The sequence below is a fragment of the Coregonus clupeaformis genome, chromosome 15, assembly GCF_020615455.1.
Source record: "Coregonus clupeaformis isolate EN_2021a chromosome 15, ASM2061545v1, whole genome shotgun sequence".
In the NCBI taxonomy this organism is placed as follows: domain Eukaryota; kingdom Metazoa; phylum Chordata; class Actinopteri; order Salmoniformes; family Salmonidae; genus Coregonus; species Coregonus clupeaformis.
Genome location: NC_059206.1, coordinates 52,809,784 through 52,832,359, shown reverse-complemented (window position 1 = coordinate 52,832,359; position 22,576 = coordinate 52,809,784). Strand labels below are relative to the sequence as shown.

Sequence of the window (22,576 nt, the reverse complement as noted above, 5' to 3'; positions counted from 1 at the left end):
TTGACCAAGAATTAGAGTGATGGAGTGCTGCATCAGATGACCTGGCCTCCACAATCCCCCGACCTCAACCCAATTGAGATGGTTTGGGATGAGTCAGACGGTAGAGTGAAGGAAAAGCAGCCAACAAGTGCTCAGCATATGTGGGAACTCCTTCAAGATTGTTGGAAAAGCATTCCAGGTGAAGCTGGTTGAGAGAATGCCAACAGTGTGCAAAGCTGTCATCAAGACAAAAGGGTGGCTATTTGAAGAATCTCAAATATAAAATATATTTTGATTTGTTTAACACTTTGTTTACTACATCATTCCATATGTGTTATTTCATAGTGTTGATGTCTTCACTATTATTCCACAATGTAAAAAATTGTAAAAATAAAGAAAAACCCTTGAATGAGTAGGTGTGTCAAAACTTTTGTCTGGTACTGTATATTTCCTTTTTTTGCTATTCTTATATGTTATGAATTTGTTGTGCTAAAGATCCTGGAGTGCATCTTAAATTAAAAGAAATACACCTCATTTCCATTGTGAAATAAAAGCAGGCTGAGATATTGATGTGTGTATTTCTTCAGTTAAATCTGACCTTTCCTTTGCCTTGTGTAATGTATCTTGCAATGGACATGACCACAGCTAACAATAATAAGAGAAATAGACCCATTGTTACAGGTGAGAACATAATTGAAGAAATACATTACCGGTATGTCGAATAGAACTCATAACTGACTCAACAGAGCATGGAGACGCTGTATCTGAAAACATTTCTCCAATCTGAACATCTTTGTATGAACTTAAAGGTTATGAACTAAAGGTTTTATCATACAAATGTTTTCAAATGTCCAAGTGTTTGCATTTCGGTTGTTACTGTATAAGGATTACAAGGACTCAGATTAAAGTGCATGTGATCATTTACTATTGAAGCATTCAATAGACTTTAAAGCATTCACAAAAGAGTAAGTGTAGCAAAAAGTATTCCATTTAGAAATGTGTAATTCAAGTGCATTTCCTTGAGTATAAATAGAGTAGAACATCTGAGTAATAATTATATAAACTCTCTGTATGTAAAATCTTAAAACATTTCATAGTAGGAAATACAGGTCAATAAAACAGAATATTTGTGGCTGACAGTCATGGATCAGCATTCTTCACCAAAATCCCTTAGCAAAAGATTCATCAACGCATAATTAGAAAAGGATTATCAAGTTTCAATATAAATAGTAAAATATAGATACATTTACTGTATAATATATTAAAATCAGCATAGATTATATTTGCACTCATTCAGCCGGTCCCCAATTTCCTCCCACTTGGCCATAACTTGAGTTGCAACATTTTTGGAACGTTCAATAATTTCCCTGGCTTTTCAGAAATCCTGGTTGGAGGAGTCCGGATTTCCTGCTTATTCCTTGATTCCAGGAATCCTCCAACCGGGATTTCGGGAAAACCAGGGAATTTATTGAAAGTTGCAGGAATTTTGCAACCCTAGCCATAACCCTTTGATGTTTGAAGATCTGAAGGATCTGGATGTGTATATAAGTAGTGGTGAAGCTTTCACCATATTGCTTACACCTTACAGATGTACACACATCAAAGGGTTAGGACCAAGGGGGTGAGGTAGTGAGCAAATTGGAACCTATCACAGGATGACAGTGTCACGGGATAAGGAGGGTTGATTGTCCAAGCCAGGATAAGGAGGGCATTACGTCATAGAAATATAATTTATAGAATGGACATCCCCATTCAAGTCAATGTACTTAACAATGGGTGGACTGGCGGCCATATTAAGTGTACCCATGAATTAACCAGTCAAATTGCAGTGTGCTACGTGGCTGTCCGTTCTATAGATTATATTTCTATACAGTACAGTACAGTATAAGGGCTATCAGTCTCTAGTCACTCTTCTTATTGCTCTCTGTTTCAGTGCTTTCCGGCTGCTCTTTGGCCTTCTTCGGGGAGCCCTTTCCCCTGTTGTGTGCAGCAGTCTTGGATGGGGAGCCTGGGGCTGCTACTTTCAGGCTCTCACATGCCTCTTTGATGCTCTTCTTTGTGGCTGTGGAGCTATCTGTGGACGGCTTTTTCACTACAAGGGTCTTGGTCTCGGTGGTATATGAGGATGGTGATGGCCCGGCGAAGAACGTTCTGTATACGACAGACTCGATTGGAGCGAAGGGTGAGGAAGAGGAGCCGGTCAGCATCATCCTTGTCTGAAAAGAAAGAGAGGGATGGAAGGATTTAGAGGAAAGGAGAGACAGGGTGGAGTGATGAGAATCCACTGACTACTACAGAATGACTAATGAGGAGGTAAACAGATGATTTATCAGATTACTTATCAGATGACTAATCAGATTAAATGCAACTTTAGTGAGTTGACCGGTAAACTCAAAATTAACATTTGAGAGAGTTCTGAAAACCTGTGGTTAGATGTATTGAAGTCAAGAGCAGGAGACCTCAGTGTGAGAGGATTGAGAAAGAATGATGCAACAAGATGAAAATTAAACAAAAATCTCCTGCTGGGGCAACACTAAGACTAATGTTGAGTCATAGCTAATGATGAGGTAGGTCATTCAAATAACATGACGAACACTACTATTTAATGCTGTGAGAATGTTGCTTGACTTCCGTAAACATTATGTATTGGCTGTTTTCTCAGACCCAGATGAATAAGCATATTCCTGTGTTTAAAAAACACTTTCAGTGGAGATTGTCTATTGAGTATGCTTTTTGTAGTCCGTGTCTAGGCTTGATCTGGGTCCGATAAACATATGAGTCCTATAGGTTTAGGGTCAGGGTTAGGGTTAGGTCAGTGACTGACCTTGTTGACGACGGTGAAGACAGTGTAGAGCAGCATGAGGTGGTGTTTCTGGACAGGAAGGTACTGGTTCTGCTGCATGGCAAACAGCACCGCTCCAATCAGGGTGACCTTAGTGGGGCTGCACAAACACAAAGGTCAGCGGTCAACTTTGATGTCATGACAAGAAAGGAGAGTAACTTCACCATTGAGGTTCTGAACAGATTGTGAGTCACAGCAGGTAGGCATTCAGTATCTCTTTCTCTACCTCTCCCTCTTTTTCTCTCTCTCCTGCTCTTTTTCTCTCCCTCTCTCTCTCTCCCTCTTCCGTGTCAGAATAGGGAGACACCACCAGACAGACTTATCACACAACAGATCAAAGTCAACACAGTCAGCCAGCCAGCGACAGATGTGTCACTCAGTGAGTCTCCAATTACATCACTCGGTTTCTGTGCACAACATCATACAGAGCCAAGTACGAGCACTGGTAGAGGAGACTTACTAGGTCATCTTGAGAAGCTCGTTGGTCTCTGGCTTCCAGACTCCTCGTACCAGCTGCTCAAAGTTACTGATCAGACCTCCTCCAGCACCTGAAGAGAAAGAGAGATGTAATTGTCCTGGGCTGCAATAGTAGCCTGTATAGCCTGATCCCAGATCTGTTTGTGCAATCTTGCCAGCTCCAGTGGTCTGTTTGGCATGACAACAACCATATGAGTTTGCTATACAGCACAAACAGATCTGGGACCAGGCTAGTAGCCTTATATTCTTTAGTAATTAGTCTAAAAGGTTTGTGGCTAAATAAATACTAAGAATGTAATGTGTGTAAAGGCATCTGGGCTGCTTGTTATTTACAGCTACACTATCATTTTCAGGATCATAATTAGTGTCAAGCTAACCTTTTGTAAAGACCAAAGCTCAGGACATTAACAACGACAATAGTAATGGGTTTGATATCCATTACATTCCTCAAACCTGTCTTATGAATGACTACCAACAAGGCTTTACTTTCCAAATTGATTTGCACACAACGTACCTCTGGGCAAAAACTGGTTGAATCAACGTTCTTTCGTTTGACAACTGAACCAAACGTAAATCAAAACTAGATGTTGAGTATACTTTATGAATGTGAGAGAGAGCGTTTTATGTATCTGTGTGTGTATATGGGCATATTTCACATGCTTGTCTGTATACACAAACAGTGGTACCTTAGCATAGTGTATGGTGGCCAGAGGTTGTCAGAATCTGTATGGTTATCAGACTGTATGCTTGTGTGGATTGCATTTACAATAGATGCTTGTCAGTATACAGTATATTATAAACAGTGGTAGCCTACTGTACCTTTAACCCATCCTATAGCGATCATCAACAGCAGTCCATTCTTGTACTTGTTGTTGTTGTTGTTGTTGTGTGTGTGCGTGCATGTATGTGTGTACTGTAGGCCTACCTTTAGCCCATCCTATAGCGATCATCACCAGCAGGCCATCCTTGTACTTGCTGTGTGCCTGAGCCACACCCCCCAGGACCTTCCATGTGCGGGTCATCTCCTTCATGCCCGTCAGCACCAGACGCAAGGGGAAGAGGGCGGTACAGGAGTACACCACGTCCTGGGGGCAGTAGAACACCAGGTACCTAGAATACACACACACACACGCACCCAAGCCAGGACTCAAACAGAAATGTATGCACACACGCACACACACATACATACAGACCGGTAGACATTTGAGAATGAGCTCTATGTTTACATTCAGTTTACTGTAGTAAATCCCCAGCTATACTGTCTGTTAACAGCAATCTTCTATTTGGACAGCAGAGGGCGGTATTTTACTCAATTCTTCCCACAACCACAACCCTGCAAATATACATTCAGGAAGTAGTGAACAGCAAAACGCCTTGTTCCTCCAATCCACATCCTTATAACGGAGATAAAAAATAAAAAGCTTTTCATCGAACACTTATGAAATCGTCAGACTTTAGTCTGTAGGGTTTGTGTTTGTTTTCTCAATGATGACATAAATAACAGTTTGACTTGAGTGTATTTGAATGATTTCACATTCTAGCCTGGTCCCAGATCAGTTTGTGCCGTCTTGCCAAATCCCATGGTCAACATTGTCATGGTAAACATATACAGCACAAACAGATCTGGGACCAGGCTTAACATGTTCTGCGACCCAGTTATACAGTAATTCATCTTCTCAGGCTGGAGCATGGCTAATGGTCTGACTAATTGGCTAATTGTCCATTCCTGTGTGGTGATTTACCAATTTATTTGCATATTCTGTTACACTAGCTCAAGTGTATGTCATCAGAACACCACTAGGCCTACTGAAATCCACAAGGGAACTGAAATTGAATAAGAAAATATAATAATCCAATCTGGATTTCGTGCCCACCACAGCACAGACAGCCTTAGTTAAAATGGTAAATGATCTTAGAGCCAACACAGATGCCAAACAGCTCTCTGTCTTTGTACTCTTAGATTTAAGTGCTACATTCGACACTGTTGACCATGATGTCCTTCTGGACAGGTGTGTTGGCCCTCTCCGGTCCAGTTCTAAATTGGTTTTATTTAACTGGTCGAGAGTTTGTCACACTTGGGGAACATAACTCAGAGAAAATACATATCACATGTGGCGTTCCACAAGGTTTGATTTTGGGTCCGGTACGGTTCAGTTTATATACACTGCTCAAAAAAATAAAGGGAACACTTAAACAACACAATGTAACTCCAAGTCAATCACACTTCTGTGAAATCAAACTGTCCACTTAGGAAGCAACACTGATTGACAATAAATGTCACATGCTGTTGTGCAAATGGAATAAACAGGTGGAAATTATAGGCAATTAGCAAGACACCCCCAATAAAGGACTGGTTATGCAGGTGGTGACCACAGACCACTTCTCAGTTCCTATGCTTCCTGGATGATGTTTTGGTCACTTTTGAATGCTGGCGGTGCTTTCACTCTAGTGGTAGCATGAGACGGAGTCTACAACCCACACAAGTGGCTCAGGTAGTGCAGCTCATCCAGGATGGTACATCAATGCGAGCTGTGGCAAGAAGGTTTGCTGTGTCTGTCAGCGTAGTGTCCAGAGCATGGAGGCGCTACCAGGAGACAGGCCAGTACATCAGGAGACGTGGAGGAGGCCGTAGGAGGGCAACAACCCAGCAGCAGGACTGCTACCTCTGCCTTTGTGCAAGGAGGAGCAGGAGGAGCACTGCCAGAGCCCTGCAAAATGACCTCCAGCAGGCCACAAATGTGCATGTGTCTGCTCAAACGGTCAGAAACAGACTCCATGAGGGTGGTATGAGGGCTCGACGTCCACAGGTTGGGGTTGTGCTTACAGCCCAACACCGTGCAGGACGTTTGGCATTTGCCAGAGAACACCAAGATTGGCAAATTCGCCACTGGCGCCCTGTGCTCTTCACAGATGAAAGCAGGTTCACACTGAGCACGTGACAGAGTCTGGAGATGCCGTGGAGAACGTTCTGCTGCCTGCAACATCCTCCAGCATGACCGGTTTGGCGGTGGGTCAGTCATGGTGTGGGGTGGCATTTCTTTGGGGGGCCGCACAGCCCTCCATGTGCTCGCCAGAGGTAGCCTGACTGCCATTGGCCCTGGGTTCCTCCTAATGCAAGACAATGCTAGACCTCATGTGGCTGGAGTGTGTCAGCAGTTCCTGCAAGAGGAAGGCATTGATGCTATGGACTGGCACGCCCATTCCCCAGACCTGAATCCAATTGAGTACATCTGGGACATCATGTCTCGCTCCATTCACCAACGCCACGTTGCACCACAGACTGTCCAGGAGTTGGCGGATGCTTTAGTCCAGGTCTGGGAGGAGATCCCTTAGGAGACCATCCGCCACCTCATCAGGAGCATGCCCAGGCATTGTAGGGAGGTCATACAGGCACGTGGAGGCCACACACACTACTGAGCCTAATTTTGACTTGTTTTAAGGACATTACATCAAAGTTGGATCAGCCTGTAGTGTGGTTTTCCACTTTAATTTTGAGGGTGACTCCAAATCCAGACCTCCATGGGTTGATAAATTTGATTTCCATTGATAATTTTTGTGTGATTTTGTTGTCAGCACATTCAACTATGTAAAGAAAAAAGTATTTAATAAGATTATTTCATTCATTCAGATCTAGGATGTGTTATTTTAGTGTTCCCTTTATTTTTTTGAGCAGTGTATGTTACCCCTTGGCAGCATTATCAGAAAGCACAGCATTGATTTTCACTTCTATGCAGACGATAAACAACTTTACATTTCTGTGTCACCAGAGGATTTTAGCTCCACGGATAAATTACTAGACTGTATTAGTGATTTAAATACTTCAATGGCTCACAACCTCCTCCAGCTAAATCAAGACAAGACCGAGGTACTTATTGTTGGAGCCAAAGCACAGAGAGAGAATATAGCCGCACATTTTAATTCATGGGCAAAAAATATAAAAAACGTAGGTGTTATTTTAGATTCTGAACTAAATTTCAAATTACACATTAGGAATGTGAACAAAATAGCTTTTTACCACCTGAGGAACATTGCCAAGGTGCGGCCGTTTCTCTCTCAGGCTGATACAGAGAGACTCATCCATGCTTTTACTACAAGCAGGCTTGACTACTGTAATGCTCTCCTGTCTGGTCTACCCAAGAAAGCCATTGGTCAACTGCAAAACATACAGAATGCTGCAGCACGGGTACTGACCAAGACCAGACGGAGAGCACACATTACACCGGTTTTCAGGTCTCTGCACTGGCTGCCTGTGAGTTTTATAATTCATTTTAAGATTCTTCAGTTGGTTTTTAAATCAATTCACGATTGTGCACCCCAATACATGTCAGACATGCTTTTAAGTTATGTACCCAGTAGGTCCCTCAGGTCCTCTGGCTCTGACCTTTTAACTATCTCAAAGCCTAGGACCAAGAGGCATGGAGAGGCAGCCTTCAGTGGTTATGCCCCCAGCCTCTGGAATAGCCTGCCAGAGAACCTGAGGGGAGCCGAAACTGTGGACATATTTAAAAGAGATCTTAAAACACATATGTTTTGCTTTGCTTTTCCTTAGGGTGCTTTTTAGTTGTTCAGTTTGTGTCACTATTTAGTTTTTTTTATCTTATGCTTGTTGTGTAGTAAATATTTCAGCTTTTATTTTCATAGTTTTTTCATAGTTTTTTCCTGTAAAACACATTGCGTTGCATTCCATGTCTGAAATGTGCTGTATAAATAAAGCTTGATTTGATTTGACAAAGACAGGTTCTTACAGTGGGGAAAAAAAGTATTTAGTCAGCCACCAATTGTGCAAGTTCTCCCACTTAAAAAGATGAGAGAGGCCTGTAATTTTCATCATAGGTACACGTCAACTATGACAGACAAATTGAGAAAAAAAATTCCAGAAAATCACATTGTAGGATTTTTTATGAATTTATTTGCAAATTATGGTGGAAAATAAGTATTTGGTCACCTACAAACAAGCAAGATTTCTGGCTTTCACAGACCTGTAACTTCTTCTTTAAGAGGCTCCTCTGTCCTCAACTAATTACACAATGGCACCTGTTTGAACTTGTTATCAGTATAAAAGACACCTGTCCACAACCTCAAACAGTCACACTCCAAACTCCACTATGGCCAAGACCAAAGAGCTGTCAAAGGACACCAGAAACAAAATTGTAGACCTGCACCAGGCTGGGAAGACTGAATCTGCAATAGGTAAGCAGCTTGGTTTGAAGAAATCAACTGTGGGAGCAATTATTAGGAAATGGAAGACATACAAGACCACTGATAATCTCCCTCGATCTGGGGCTCCACGCAAGATCTCACCACGTGGGGTCAAAATGATCACAAGAACGGTGAGCAAAAATCCCAGAACCACACGGGGGGACCTAGTGAATGACCTGCAGAGAGCTGGGACCAAAGTAACAAAGCCTACCATCAGTAACACACTACGCCGCCAGGGACTCAAATCCTGCAGTGCCAGACGTGTCCCCTGCTTAAGCCAGTACATGTCCAGCCCCGTCTGAAGTTTGCTAGAGTGCATTTGGATGATCCAGAAGAGGATTGGGAGAATGTCATATGGTCAGATGAAACCAAAATAGAACTTTTTGGTAAAAACTCAACTCGTTGTGTTTGGAGGACAAAGAATGCTGAGTTGCATCCAAAGAACACCATACCTACTGTGAAGCATGGGGGTGGAAACATCATGCTTTGGGGCTGTTTTTCTGCAAAGGGACCAGGACGACTGATCCGTGTAAAGGAAAGAATGAATGGGGCCATGTATCGTGAGATTTTGAGTGAAAACCTCCTTCCATCAGCAAGGGCATTGAAGATGAAACGTAGCTGGGTCTTTCAGCATGACAATGATCCCAAACACACCACCCGGGCAATGAAGGAGTGGCTTCGTAAGAAGCATTTCAAGGTCCTGGTGTGGCCTAGCCAGTCTCCAGATCTCAACCCCATAGAAAATCTTTGGAGGGAGTTGAAAGTTCGTGTTGCCCAGCGACAGCCCCAAAACATCAATGCTCTAGAGGAGATCTGCATGGAGGAATGGGCCAAAATACCAGCAACAGTGTGTGAAAACCTTGTGAAGACTTACAGAAAACATTTGACCTGTGTCATTGCCAACAAAGGGTTTATAACAAAGTATTGAGAAACTTTTGTTATTGACCAAATACTTATTTTCCACCATAATTTGCAAATAAATTCATAAAAAATCCTACAATGTGATTTTCTGGATTCTTTTTTCTCATTTTGTCTGTCATAGTTGACGTGTACCTATGATGAAAATTACAGGCCTCTCTCATCTTTTTAAGTGGGAGAACTTGCACAATTGGTGGCTGACTAAATACTTTTTTTCCCCACTGTAAATGTCCATGTTTAAATAATGTATAGCACAGCTCAACAGTCAGTAAGCAAATGTTGGATATGCATGTTGGGTTCCCCCCAGCAGAGGGCACTAAAACACTACGGTATTGAAAAGGAAGCATTGTGGATGTTTTTTTGTTTTTTAAATCTGGGAGTTTAATGGATGCTATTTTATTCAGTCTCACACCAGTTGCTCTGGTTCATCAGACATCCCCATATTACCGGGCCAAAAATAGCACAATCATTAACATGAGTAGTTTCCAATGACCAACACGAATATGACTTCATCGGCCCTTTTGCCTGCTGTGTTGTGTATCCAGACTGAGAGCCTCATAGAGAATCTATGGTCCATTGGTTCAGGGTCCACTGACTGCAATCTACACAGTATTCTAGTGTGTATTCTAATGTCTTTCCCAGAGACACTGCATGTTGGGCTATGTTGTTCTGTGATTCCTCGCTCTCTCTCTCTCTCCCCCCATCTCTCTTCTATCCCACACTCCATCTCTCTCCTTGCCTCCCTCCTTCTCTCTCTCTCTCTCTCCCCCTCCTCCACTCACCAGATGACCGAGGCCATGAGGACATTGGTGCTGTTCGACAGAGGGGCTATGGGGGCCTCCCTCTCTTTCTCTGTCCCCTCTCCCCTACCTCCCTCTCGCTCTGAAAGCTAATAGAGGACTCACCATATGACCGAGGCCATGAGAACGCTGGTGCTGTTGGACAGGAAGGCTATGGGGGCCTCAGCCATCATGAGACCAGAGAGAATGCCCCCTCCGAAGCAGTACAGCATGGAACTGAACCAGCAGGCAAACGGGCTCCTCCGCGCCACCTCCAGGGCTCCTGAAACCCAGCCACCAGCGGTTAGTTTAGTTGATCTAAAACTAAGTAAAGTAAAGTACAACATAGCATATAACACAATGTGTCCAGGGCAGTTTAAATATTAAACTTCAGAAGATATAGAACTGAGAACCAGGTCAGCCCCAGGACTAGGATATGTGCTCATCTCGCCTACACACATTTTTCTACAGATATGAAAATCAGTTTTCTAGGACTTCAGAGTAAAGTGCAGAGTTAAGAGCTCAAACGTCGTTTGTTGGTTAGTGCTGGTATCTGCTCAATTAAGATAAGTGTATTGTCACCCCATACCCCAAGCCTTTCAGCATTGTGTTCCTTCACTCTCAGTCAGACTATAGACACTGCCTCAAAGGAAGGACTTCTAGATCAACTAGGATCAAGTATTAAGAAAGACTTCTATGTATTAGGGACAGACACAGGCAGTTGGGTCACTCAGGTCAGCCAAAAGGTCATTACACCACAAACAGTGTGGCAAGCAAGCTAATAAACCCAACCTATTCTGACAAATAAATGTTATGATCAATGGCTAAATATAGTATGCTCACATGGTGAAATGTTACTAGTCAAGTACAAGATCAAGTTGCTACCACTTGATCACCAAAGATGGAGCGGGTAAAAAAGTAAACGGCTTGAGTGGAGGGAGGTGGTGATTAACGATGGTGATGGAGTCTGCTGATGTGCAGGATCAAGTTCCTACCACTCCAGTCCACCATGTGAGCATAGGACATACACAGCTGAGGCCCTTCTCAGAGCCATATATAGCACTAAGGCTCTGGCCCTTCCTCGTCTTCATTTGCCAGTTCCCAAGTAGTCTACTTCCTGGTCTCAAGGTTAGCCCCACGCTAACCAAATCCTGTAGTGCCAGCCTGGTTAATCTGAGGGATTAAAGACAGATTAAAGACTCCTGGAGAGGCAGGCAAGGAAGCCTCCTGTCCTGAGCACAACTAGGAAGCCATGTTATTTAGAGTTCTATCTCCTGAACACAACTAAGGCTTCCTTTATAAGACTGCAGAGTAGGCCTACGGTAACTACATATGCTCTTCCCATTGTTTCAATAATTAAACGACAGTAGTGTTTATCCTGTTGTGTTTTCTCAAATAAATAATCTATTTTTTCCGTATTTTGAGGGTTTTATTGACAGGATAAATTGGAAACAGTGGAGAGTGTCAAGGTGTGCTGTAGGTGTAGTGGCGGAATCAATTGCAGGACGCAGACGGATAATCCAACAAACTTGTATTGAGCCGAAAACACGGCAAAACGGACAACTCTTGCCCGAAGGCGAAATACGCACGAAGGCGAAAACGAAACAGAACAGCGCACAAACAGGTGCGTAACTCCAGCGCAGTGGAGAGAAGCTCAACCGAGCGAAAACACATCTGACACAAAACAATATTACACAACACCTGACACACACAACGGGAACTAAATAGGACACTAATGACACTGAATGAAAACAGGTGTGACAACACTTAGACAGACGCAAACGAACATGAAACATACAACGGTGGCAGCTAGTACTCCGGAGACAACGAACGCCGAAGCCTGCCCGAACAAGGGAGAGAGGCAGCCTCGGCCGAAACCGTGACAGTACCCCCCCCTTGACGCGCGGCTCCAGACGTGCGCTGACTCCGGCCTCGGGGACGACCCGGAGGACGCGGAGCCGGGCGCGTCGGGTGTCCACGATGGAATTCCGTCAGGAGAGACGGGTCCAAAATGTCTCCCCTCGGCACCCAGCAACGCTCCTCCGGACCGTACCCCTCCACTAGATACTGGAGACCCCCCATCCGACGTCTCGAATCCAAGATGGACCTCACGGAGTACGCCGGTGCCCCTTCGATGTCCAATGGGGGCGGAGGAGTCTCCCTGATCTCACTGTCTTGGAGTGGGCCAGCTACCACCGGCCTGAGAAGGGACACATGGAACGAGGGGTTAATACTTTTATATTCAACAGGTAGCTGTAATTTATAACACACCTCGTTCAACCTTCCCAGGACTTTAAATGGCCCTACAAACCGCCGACCCAGTTTCCGACAGGGCAGGCGGAGGGGCAGGTTCCTGGTAGAGAGCCAGACTCGATCACCAGGTGCGTACACCGGTCCCTCACTGCGGTGGAGATCAGCGCTCGCCTTATGACGTCGGAGGGCCCGCTGCAGGTGGACGTGTGCAGCGTTCCATGTCTCCTCCGAGCGCCTCGCCCACTCATCCACCGCAGGAGCCTCGATCTGGCTCTGCTGCCAGGGTGCCAGAACCGGCTGGTAACCTAACACGCATTGGAAAGGGGTTAGGTTAGTGGAGGAATGGCGTAGGGAATTCTGGGCCATTTCGGCCCAGGGAACGTACCTGCCCACTCCTCCGGCTGGTCCTGGCAGTATGTTCTAAGAAACCTGCCCACATCCTGGTTTACACGTTCCACCTGCCCATTACTCTCCGGGTGGTAACCCCGAGGTGAGGCTCACCGAGACCCCCAACCGCTCCATAAAGGCCCTCCAGACTCTGGAGGTAAATTGGGGACCCCGATCAGACACAATATCCTCGGGTACCCCGTAGTGCCGGAACACATGGGTGAACAGGGCCTCGGCAGTTTGCAGGGCGGTAGGAAGGCCCGGCATGGGGAGCAAACGACAGGGCCTTAGAAAACCGGTCCACAACGACCAGTATGGTGGTATTCCCCTGTGAAGGAGGAAGGTCAGTAAGGAAATCCACCGAGAGGTGGGACCATGGTCGTTGTGGCACGGGCAGGGGTAGTAACTTACCCCTAGGCAGATGTCTAGGCGCCTTACACTGGGCGCACACCGAGCAGGAGGAAACATAAACCCTCACATCCCTTGCCAACGTGGGCCACCAGTACTTGGCACTAAGACAGTGCACTGTCCGGCCGATACCCGGATGTCCAGAGGAGGGTGACGTGTGAGCCCAATAGATCAATCGATCCCGAACCTCGAGCGGAACGTACTTCCGACCCTCCGGGCACTGTGGTGGACTAGGGTCGGTGCGTAACGCCCGCTCGAGTTCAGCATCGACCTCCCACACTACCGGTGCCACCAGACACGACTCCGGCAGTATGGGAGTGGGCTCCACGGACCTCTCCTCCGTGTCATACCGCCGAGACAGCGCATCTGCCTTACCATTCTGTGACCCAGGGATGTACGTGATCTTAAAAGTAAACCTGGTCAAGAACATATTCCATCTTGCCTGGCGAGGGTTCAGCCTCCTCGCCGCCCGGATGTACTCCAGGTTACGGTGGTCCGTCAAAATGAGGAAAGGGTGTTGAGCCCCCTCAAGCCAGTGCCTCCACACCTTTAAGGCCTGTACCACGGCTAACAGCTCCCTGTCCCCTACGTCATAGTTCCGCTCCGCCGGACTGAGCTTCTTAGAATAAAAAGCACAGGGGCGGAGTTTAGGTGGCGCGCCAGACCGTTGTGAAAGCACGGCTCCTAGACCGGCCTCTGACGCGTCCCACCTCTACCTGGAACGGCAAAGAGGGATCCGGATGCGCCAGCACCGGGCCGAGGTAAACAGGTCCTTCAGCCTCCCAAACGCCCTGTCCGCCTCGGCCGACCACTGCAGACGCACCGGACCCCCTTCAACAGAGACGTGATGGGAGCTGCCACCTGTCCAAAACCCTGGATAAACCTCCGGTAGTAATTCGCAAACCCCAAAAACTGCTGCACCTCCTTCACAGTGGTTGGTGTTTGCCAATTACGCACGGCCGACACCCGGTCTACCTCCATCTTCACCCCTGACGCAGACAACTGATACCCCAAAAAGGAGACCGACTCCTGGAAAAACAGACACTTCTCTGCCTTCACATACAGGTCGTGCTCCACCAGCCTCCGCAACACTCTGCGCACCAGGGCCACATGCTCGACACGGGTAGGCGAGTACGAGAATGTCATCAATGTACACAACCACCCCTGCCCCTGCATGTCCCTGAAGATCTCATCCACGAATGATTGGAAAACTGACGGAGCGTTCATCAACCCGTATGGCATGACCAGATACTCGTAATGGCCCGAGGTGGTACTAAAGGCTGTCTTCCATTCATCGCCCTCCCTGATGCGCACCAAGTTGTATGCGCTCCTGAGATCTAATTTTGTGAAGAAACGCGCCCCCATGCAACGACTCAGTCATGGTCGCAATCAGCGGGAGTGGATAACTGTACTTCACCGTAATCTGATTGAGACCACGGTAATCGATGCACGGGCGCAAACCACCATCTTTTTCTTCACAAAAAAGAAACTCGAGGACGCAGGGGAAGTGGAAGGCCGTATGTATCCTTGTCTCAGAGATTCGTCTATGTAAGTCTCCATAGCTTTCTTCTCCTCTTGAGACAGAGGATACACATGGCTCCGTGGGAGCGCAGCTCCTGCCTGGTGGTCTATCGCACAATCTCCCTGCCTATGGGGCGGCAACTGCGTCGCCTCGCCTTACTAAACGCAATAGCCAAATCCCCATACTCAGGGGGAACGTGCAATGCGGGCACCTGGTTTGGACTCTCCACCGAGGTAGCCCCTCACGGAAACGCCCAAACATCTACCCACACACTGAGCAGACCACTCCATCAGAGCCCTCTCCTGCCACGAAATGGATGGGTTATGGGTACTCAACCAGGGCATGCCCAGCACCACCGGATACGCAGGAGAGTCAATCAGAAATAGCTGAATCATCTCCCTGATGACCCCCTGCGCACACATCCTAAGTGGCGCCGTGACCTCCTGATCAAGCCCGTACCCAACGGACGGCTATCTAGGGCATGAACGGGGAAAGGAACATCAACAGGAAGAAGGGGAATCCCCTAACGCTAAACAAAACTTTTTATCAATAAAATTCCCAGCCGCGCCTGAATCTACCAGCGCCTTATGCTGGGAATGAGGTGCTACCTGTGGAAAACGCACAGGCATACAAAAATGTGCAACAGAGAGCTCTGGGTGAGTGGGGCGCCTACTCACCTGGAGGGAATCCCCAGTGCGGGACCTGTCGTCCTCTCCCCTAGGAGGCCATCCCCAGCACCTAGCCGCGGTGTGTCCTCCCCGACCACAGTTGGTGCAAGGGATGGACCCCCTAGCAAGCCGACCCCTCCTCTCTCTAGCGCCAGCACCCCCGAGCTCCATGGGGCACGGCTCGGAAGCGCTGGAGGGTGAAATGGACGGACCCCCCCTCGGAACGCCCGCGGGTAGCTAGCAGGTTATCCAGCCTGATGGACATGTCGACCAACTGGTCGAACGTGAGGCTGGTGTCCCTACAGGCCAGCTCCCGACGGACGTCCTCTCGTAGACTACACCTGTAGTGATCGACGAGGGCCCGATCATTCCACCCTGCATCTGCCGCTAGAGTACGGAATTCGAGGGCGAACTCCTGAGCACTCCTCCTCCCCTGCCGGAGGAAGACCAGACGCTCCCCCGCCGCTTTCCCCTCCGGGGGATGGTCAAACACCGCCTTGAAGCGGCGGGAGAACTCGCTGTACGTGATGGTGTCCGCGTCGATCCTCCTCCACTCCGCGTTGGCCCACTCCAACGCCTTCCCGGACAGGCAGGAGATCAGGGCGGACACGCTCTCATGTCCCGAGGGCGCCGGATGCACGGTGGCCAGGTACAGCTCCACCTGGAGAAGGAAACCCTGGCACCCGGCTGCGGTCCCATCGTAAGCGAGAGTCGGACTCCTCGGGTTTCTGGTGCGGGACTAGGCTGACTGGCCGATGGTGCTGGCACGGAGGGTGGCGGTGGAGGCGTCCCCCAGCCTCGGATGGTGGTGATCACCTCCTGCAGGGCGGTCCCCATCTGCAGGATCTGGTCCCCTTGCTCCCGGACCCTGTCCTCCAGAGTCGCCTGGGCTGCTGCGGCTCCTGCTGATTCCATAGGTGGTGTAATATTCTGTCAAGGTGTGCTGTAGGTGTAGTGGCGGAATCAATTGCAGGACGCAGACGGATAATCCAACAAACTTGTATTGAGCCGAAAACACGGCAAACGGACAACTCTTGCCCGAAGGCGAAATACGCACGAAGGCGAAACGAAACAGAACAGCGCACAAACAGGTGCGTAACTCCAGCGCAGTGGAGAGAAGCTCAACCGAGCGAAAACACATCTGACACAAAACAATATTACACAACACCGGACACACACAACGGGAACTAAATACGACACTAATGACACTGAATGAAAACAGGTGTGACAACACTTAGACAGAAGCAAACGAACATGAAACATACAACGGTGGCAGCTAGTACTCCGGAGACAACGAACGCCGAAGCCTGCCCGAACAAGGGAGAGAGGCAGCCTCGGCCGAAACCGTGACAGAGAGAGAGATCAAATCCATGCAGATCTTCTGTGGCAATGTGTGGTCTGGAGTTGGTAGCAACAATGCTACGCTACCCCTAGACAAAACTCCAACAGACAACCACACATCCAACAGTGGTTAGGGGAGAGAGGTTTTACATGAGGAACTACAACAGTATCTGCAGTGTAATTATTAATCACAGGGCATCTGGCGCACTCTGTATACATAACATCAATAAACATCACATGACATAGATCCACCAATACGGATTAGTGATTACCTGTTTCCAAGAGAGGGTGAGCTACAGTACACAGTTGACACACACAAAGAAACACCAAATACACGCAAATAAACAACACACATACACACAAAACAAACACCAATGGTTCCTCACAACTCCAAATCTCAGGCGTCACCAAACAACCATTTGCACAACCATTCAGTAGCTGATGAAAATGTATTTTGTGCATCACAGTTCACTACAAATGGACAGCCAGCTTTGCGCAACAGTACCCATCTGAACACATACATACATCAGAACTGACAGCCTACATGGTCGCCAGTGTTTGCCGTTGGAGCAAGGTAGTTCATGTTGCAACTGAAGTCGTGGTTACAGCACATCAACAACGTCACTAATCAAAAGAACTGCCATCATGCAAACCATCAATTGAAAGCAGGTCGTAGTCAATTGACGGAAGGTTATAACAGTCTTAGTAACCTCTTAACAAGCTTAGTAAACAGTTATATCACTGTGATAGCAGGAGGAGAAGAGGTGTAACCATGGCTCCTCCAGATCACTGACACAACAAAGCTTACCAGGTTGTTATGGTTAAATATTTCACCTACCCGGTTAAATATAGCCTGGTCCCAGATCTGTTTGTGCTCTCTTACCAACTCCTATGAGAGTTGTCACACCAAACAGTTGGCAAGTCCACACAAACAGATCTGGGACTAGGCTAGGTTAAATAAAGGTCATAAATAAATTAACAAAAACGCAGTAGCCATGCATCAGATCTGGGACAAAGCCTTCTGGATAGAAGATTTGTATCAACAGTGGATCCCTGAAGATGAGTTTACTCAGAGCCATATACTGTATACAGTCTATACATACTGTATGACTCTAGATGGATTACTATAGCAGGTGGATGGGATGGTTATGGTAATGACATGTAGTAATAAGTTGTACTTATGAAGTAATAACATACCTGTCTACTGGAAAACATACTGTAACCTGTAACATAACCAAAGGCACAACATTCATGAATATGCCTATACAAAGACTTCAATGATAATAGTACAGTTAGTTAGTTTAATGACATGTATGTAAATGTGTACACAACATCTACTGCAGGTGTTAAAATGTAGCAGTGTTTAGAGAGAGGATTTCTTTCTTTCATGAGAACTGATCAGACAGCAGAGAAACAGAGTTGGTTATTTTGTCACAAAGGTCTACAGCAGTGTGTTTTGCCACATACAGCAGCAGTGTGTGAAATTAGCTGTGATGAGCTTCCTGTAGTTTAAAAGCAGTTCATGCCTTGAGTGCTATAAAAGCAGCACAGACTAACAGCCAGCCAAGCAACAGAAATGAAGGAAGGCTGCTGCCACCCATTCAGCATAAGCAAACAAGAGAGGTTTTACGTTCCACTGCATATCTGTAATTATTGAAGCTTGAGAATGGGTGAACTGGTTATGCTAGGGATATTCATTGAGTGGGTTGTTGCTACTTTGCTGAGAGCCTAAAAGAATGTGTCCAAGATTTTGTTTTTGCTTCAAGAGTCCCCAGAGAAAACCTTAAATGTTTGAATTACGTCATGTAAAGTGTTGTGCTTCTCCTTGCATGAATCACAGTATTTGCCTGTTGAATATACAGTCCCAATAAAAGATAGGAAGTGTTTATAATGTTTCCATTGTGACATTTTTGGGAACTCTTTACTTCTGCATTTGGACAGGTACAGTGTGACAAATTACACCCAAAAAAGGAATGCTTGCTAGAATCCAATCTCTCATCGCGCACTCAGTCATGATACCAGCCGAAACAGTAACCCTGCAGAGAGGTTTAGCTTTTTAGGTTGTGCAGGTGACACTGTACACTTCACCATGACCACCATGCCTCGAGAGACCTTGGTTACTAGCAGATTTTGCATTCAGAGGGCATTTACAAGTCAAATCTGACCTCACTGTCAGGCTGCAGGCTGGCCTCCTTGGATAGTTATGTGTAAAGTAAAGACGAGAGAAACTGCACAGCTCTGCAGTCTGCCTTCTGGTGTTGTGCTGCTATGTAGTTAGTTGTGGTGAGTAGAGTTGGCCCCAGTCTGTGATATTTCACGTGCTCTCTCTCCAAACAGGAAGGAACAGAATGTGGTGTAATCCCTGTCTCTGAAGTGTGTTTGGACACTGCTTGAGATAACTCTGCTGTATAAATACAAGTGCTCATGAAAAATACTTACTTTTTTATAACTCTATAATAAACACTAAAGGGTAGAGGCCTAACTACCTATCAGTGGTGCTTTTCAAGAGGCTCTAAGTATACAATGTTCTAGTTATTTCCATTAAAACGTCTGAGTGCTTTGTGGGAATCATGACAAGATCCAGTGCTGTCTAAAAATAAAGGCCAGCCAGAACAGGATGGAAGACAGAGGGGAAAATAACAGGTTATTTTGGAACATACCTTTCCTTTCTGGGGGAAAAGATGAGTTGGAACTTGGAATCTAATAAGCTCCAGTGTTGTCTGTGGCTTGAGTTCTAGAATGGATCCCTGATATGGCTGTAGATTCCATTACTATGGCTTTCTGTGTTGTAGAAGCCATAATAATAGAGGCAAGGCTATGACCATATCGTGTCAAACACACACACACACACATTCTCCACACACCCAGAGGAGGGGTTATATGAGGACCTTGGTATGTGTTGGGTGACCCTGTGATATTTTGGGAGGTTGACAGCAGAGGGAAACTGCATGAGGGCAACCCCCTCCATTACTCAATCCACCAATCACTCACACCCAGGAAGCCTGTTGGAGATATAGACTGTACCCCAATTGGCACCCTATTCCAAATTTAGTGCACTACATTTGACCAGAGCCCTATGGGCCCTGGTCAAAAGTAGTGCACTATATAGGGAATACGGTGCCATTTGGGATGCAGCCCATAGGCTATAGGATCAGCAGAGGCTGAGGTATTGACAGGCCAGAGGGACTCAGATGCCACAGAAGTCAGTGAAACCACACTGCTCTAACCCTGCTGTTTGTTTCAGACCTGGGTTCAAGTACTATTTGATATCATTTCAAATTCTTTATCTGGGCTTGATTGAGCTTGCCTGCCGCAATGGAACCAATAGAATAGTCACAAAAATACAACTATGCATCTGGCACTCCAGACAGACTACAGTAAATGCTTAAAATATTTTAAAAATATTTTGAATAGTATTTGAACTCAGGTCTGGTTTGTTTGGGGAAAAGGTCAACATTGAAGCTGTAAAAGTCCACCTGTCTCTAGACTGAGCCACTATAAGAGTGACATATAAACATAAAGGTATTGGCATAGTATCAGGTAACCCGAAGTACAGTAGGCCTGTACTGTTGCTACTACCTATATCACAATGGATAGTGCCAGTGATAATGTGATGTTCTAAATGTTAAGATAATATCTCTATGACGTCAATACAGCCATGCCATTGACTAGTTTACTTTCATTGACCTTTAAGCTTATCGTAAACAACATTATCGTGATTCATGAAGAATACGCTACAGTAGTTGTTTGTGTTCTCTAAATTGCACATTCTGTGTTATTATCTACATTTGGTTCATGTTTTTCATCAGTGAGTCTTGAGGCAGTCTTGATGCCCAAACAGAACCAGAGAGGAGGCCCATTCAATTATTGATGGGTCTCGCTCGCCTCCCATCTCAAGCACTGAGTATCAAAAATCTTATAGCTGCAAGTCTCCTGTTACATACAGTTCAGGCTACAGTTTTTATCTTAAGTAATTAGTCTGCACGCCCTGATACAGCACAATACACTATCTCACTATGTTTGTGGGAGTGGGATTGTGTGTGTGTGTAACACATTTATTTTGTCCACTATATGAACTTCCAGAGGCATGTTTAAAAACTTCAAGGGTGCAAAAGTGGTGTGACTTGACCTTATTAATTTCAACTGGGCAAATAGATAAACCATAAATAGATTTCGCTAGGACTGAAGCATAAATCTGTCACTTTGTAATATGAGGGATCTCAATTCTCAAATTAATCCCACATCGTTCAGCAGTAATCCATTCCCTAAGATTATTATGCCATCCAGCTGTGGCTATTTAGAAAAAGAAAACATGATGGTAGACTAAGTCAACATTCAACGTGGCCAAAAATGTAGAATTGTGTGGAATGTTCTCTCAAGTTTCACGTTCTCGCACGTTTAATCGAACGCGTACAGGATATACGTCCGGTGTCAAGGCTGAATTCTGTCATAAGGAAGCAAAAAGTGTAGCCTTCAAGCCTTGCCTTATTGTCATTAAAATATGGAAAGTAACGAAGCAAAACATGCAATAGGCTAGTAGATTAAGCTTTATAACAGTTTTAACTAGCCTACTGTAGTGAGCTAGACCTGTCAAATTCAACCAGCTACTGAATGTTCTTTGCTTACCTGGCTGTTCTCGCAGCGCCATCACTGAGACAATGTAGTGCGCCGTGTCAAAGTATGGAAACATGGACAGACCAGCCAGTCCATGGGACAGTTCGTCCAAATTCAGAACCCCAAACAAATTCATATTTCTGTTACTCTGGAATTCCTCGCTTTGAGTGTTCTCTAGTTCTAATCTTCGAGGTGTTTAAATAAGTGGCAGTCGTCCAACTCCGAGCATCAGAGCGGTCGATTAGTGGTTTATCGCCAGTCTGTCGTGTCTGTCTTGCCTTCAGAGTTCAGAATAAAACAGCTGGATCTGACGAGCGCAAAATTGACAACAGCTGGTTGCCGGTCAGCAACAGCTCCCTATGGGCAAGGGATAGGCAATGCAATCCCATTGACATCAGGATGCGGAATTCCGGCTACGTCGGTGCGTCATTCATATGATGTGGCGGGTGGAGCGAGCGGAGCTCTCTGATTGGCAAGGAGTGGAAGGATAAACCAATCAGAGGTGTGTGTGTGGCTCGCGGGGTGATGCTATAGGACAGGTTCTCCCAGTACACTTATGCACGCGCGTGGACACACACAACACACATGCACACAGAGAGTTGCAACTATTTACATAATGGTAAATACATGAGCAGCAGGTAAGGTTATGCACAGGTTATTATCGTTGCAACTCTTTAGATTGTGCATAGGTAGCGTGTAACAACTGTGTAGCTGCACTTTGCATCAGTCATTACAGTATAAAATGTAACAATTTGTGTAGGTTACCTACTGTAGGCTAGCCTACCTGTATGTTTTATGTGTAGGTTTTATGTGTAGGCTTAGTTTGATGGAACAGTTCATGAACATGAACAAGAACATGCCTACTGTAGATCAAGTTGGGGGCTCAACCATAGACTTAGATAGACATCGCATCTTTGTATCTGTGAGAGCATGGGCAGCGCCATGGAGGCCATCTCCATTTTCAATAAATGTTATTCTGCTTCTACTACATCTATAAGTTGGCAAACCAACTGAAAGGGTGCATACTGCCACCTGGAGCGTGTTGTTGTTGAACAGGTATAAAGCCAAGGTTGGCGATCTGCTGCCACATGCAGTTATGGAATGTTTGCTCAGAAGTATAATTAATTGGCTGCAGGAAGAAGTTCAGGGGTGGGGGTACTGCTATGTTTATTTTTTTAAACATTTTCTG

The 22,576-nt window shown here is 45.9% G+C and overlaps 1 protein-coding gene across 2 annotated transcripts; it reads right to left on the bottom strand.

The window, feature by feature from the left end:
* Positions 1-881: 881 nt before the first annotated feature.
* tmem38b (transmembrane protein 38B) lies at positions 882-21,792 on the bottom strand. 2 transcript variants are annotated; one of them, XM_041899042.2, is made up of 7 exons: positions 21,400-21,467; positions 17,971-17,996; positions 10,321-10,477; positions 4,224-4,408; positions 3,282-3,369; positions 2,804-2,921; positions 882-2,195 (listed from the first exon to the last, which is right to left on the bottom strand). In XM_041899042.2, exons 3-7 carry the CDS (start codon positions 10,425-10,427, stop codon positions 1,881-1,883), a joined length of 813 nt encoding a protein of 270 aa, XP_041754976.2. In that variant the 5' UTR covers positions 10,428-10,477; positions 17,971-17,996; positions 21,400-21,467; the 3' UTR covers positions 882-1,880. The 2 variants fall into 2 exon arrangements, with proteins under 2 accessions (XP_041754976.2, XP_041754975.2); XM_041899041.2 differs by lacking the exon at positions 17,971-17,996 and having other exon boundaries at positions 21,400-21,792.
* Positions 21,793-22,576: the final 784 nt, after the last annotated feature.

Coding starts and splice junctions, on each gene's coding strand:
- tmem38b (XM_041899041.2), bottom strand. CDS start 21,523: ATGAATTTGTTTGGGGTTCTGAATTTGGACGAACTGTCCCATGGACTG. Junction 10,478..21,399: donor GGCGCTGCGAGAACAGCCAG/GTAAGCAAAGAA, acceptor GCTGGGTTTCAG/GAGCCCTGGAGGTGGCGCGG. Junction 4,409..10,320: donor CTCATGGCCTCGGTCATATG/GTGAGTCCTCTA, acceptor TGTGTATTCTAG/GTACCTGGTGTTCTACTGCC.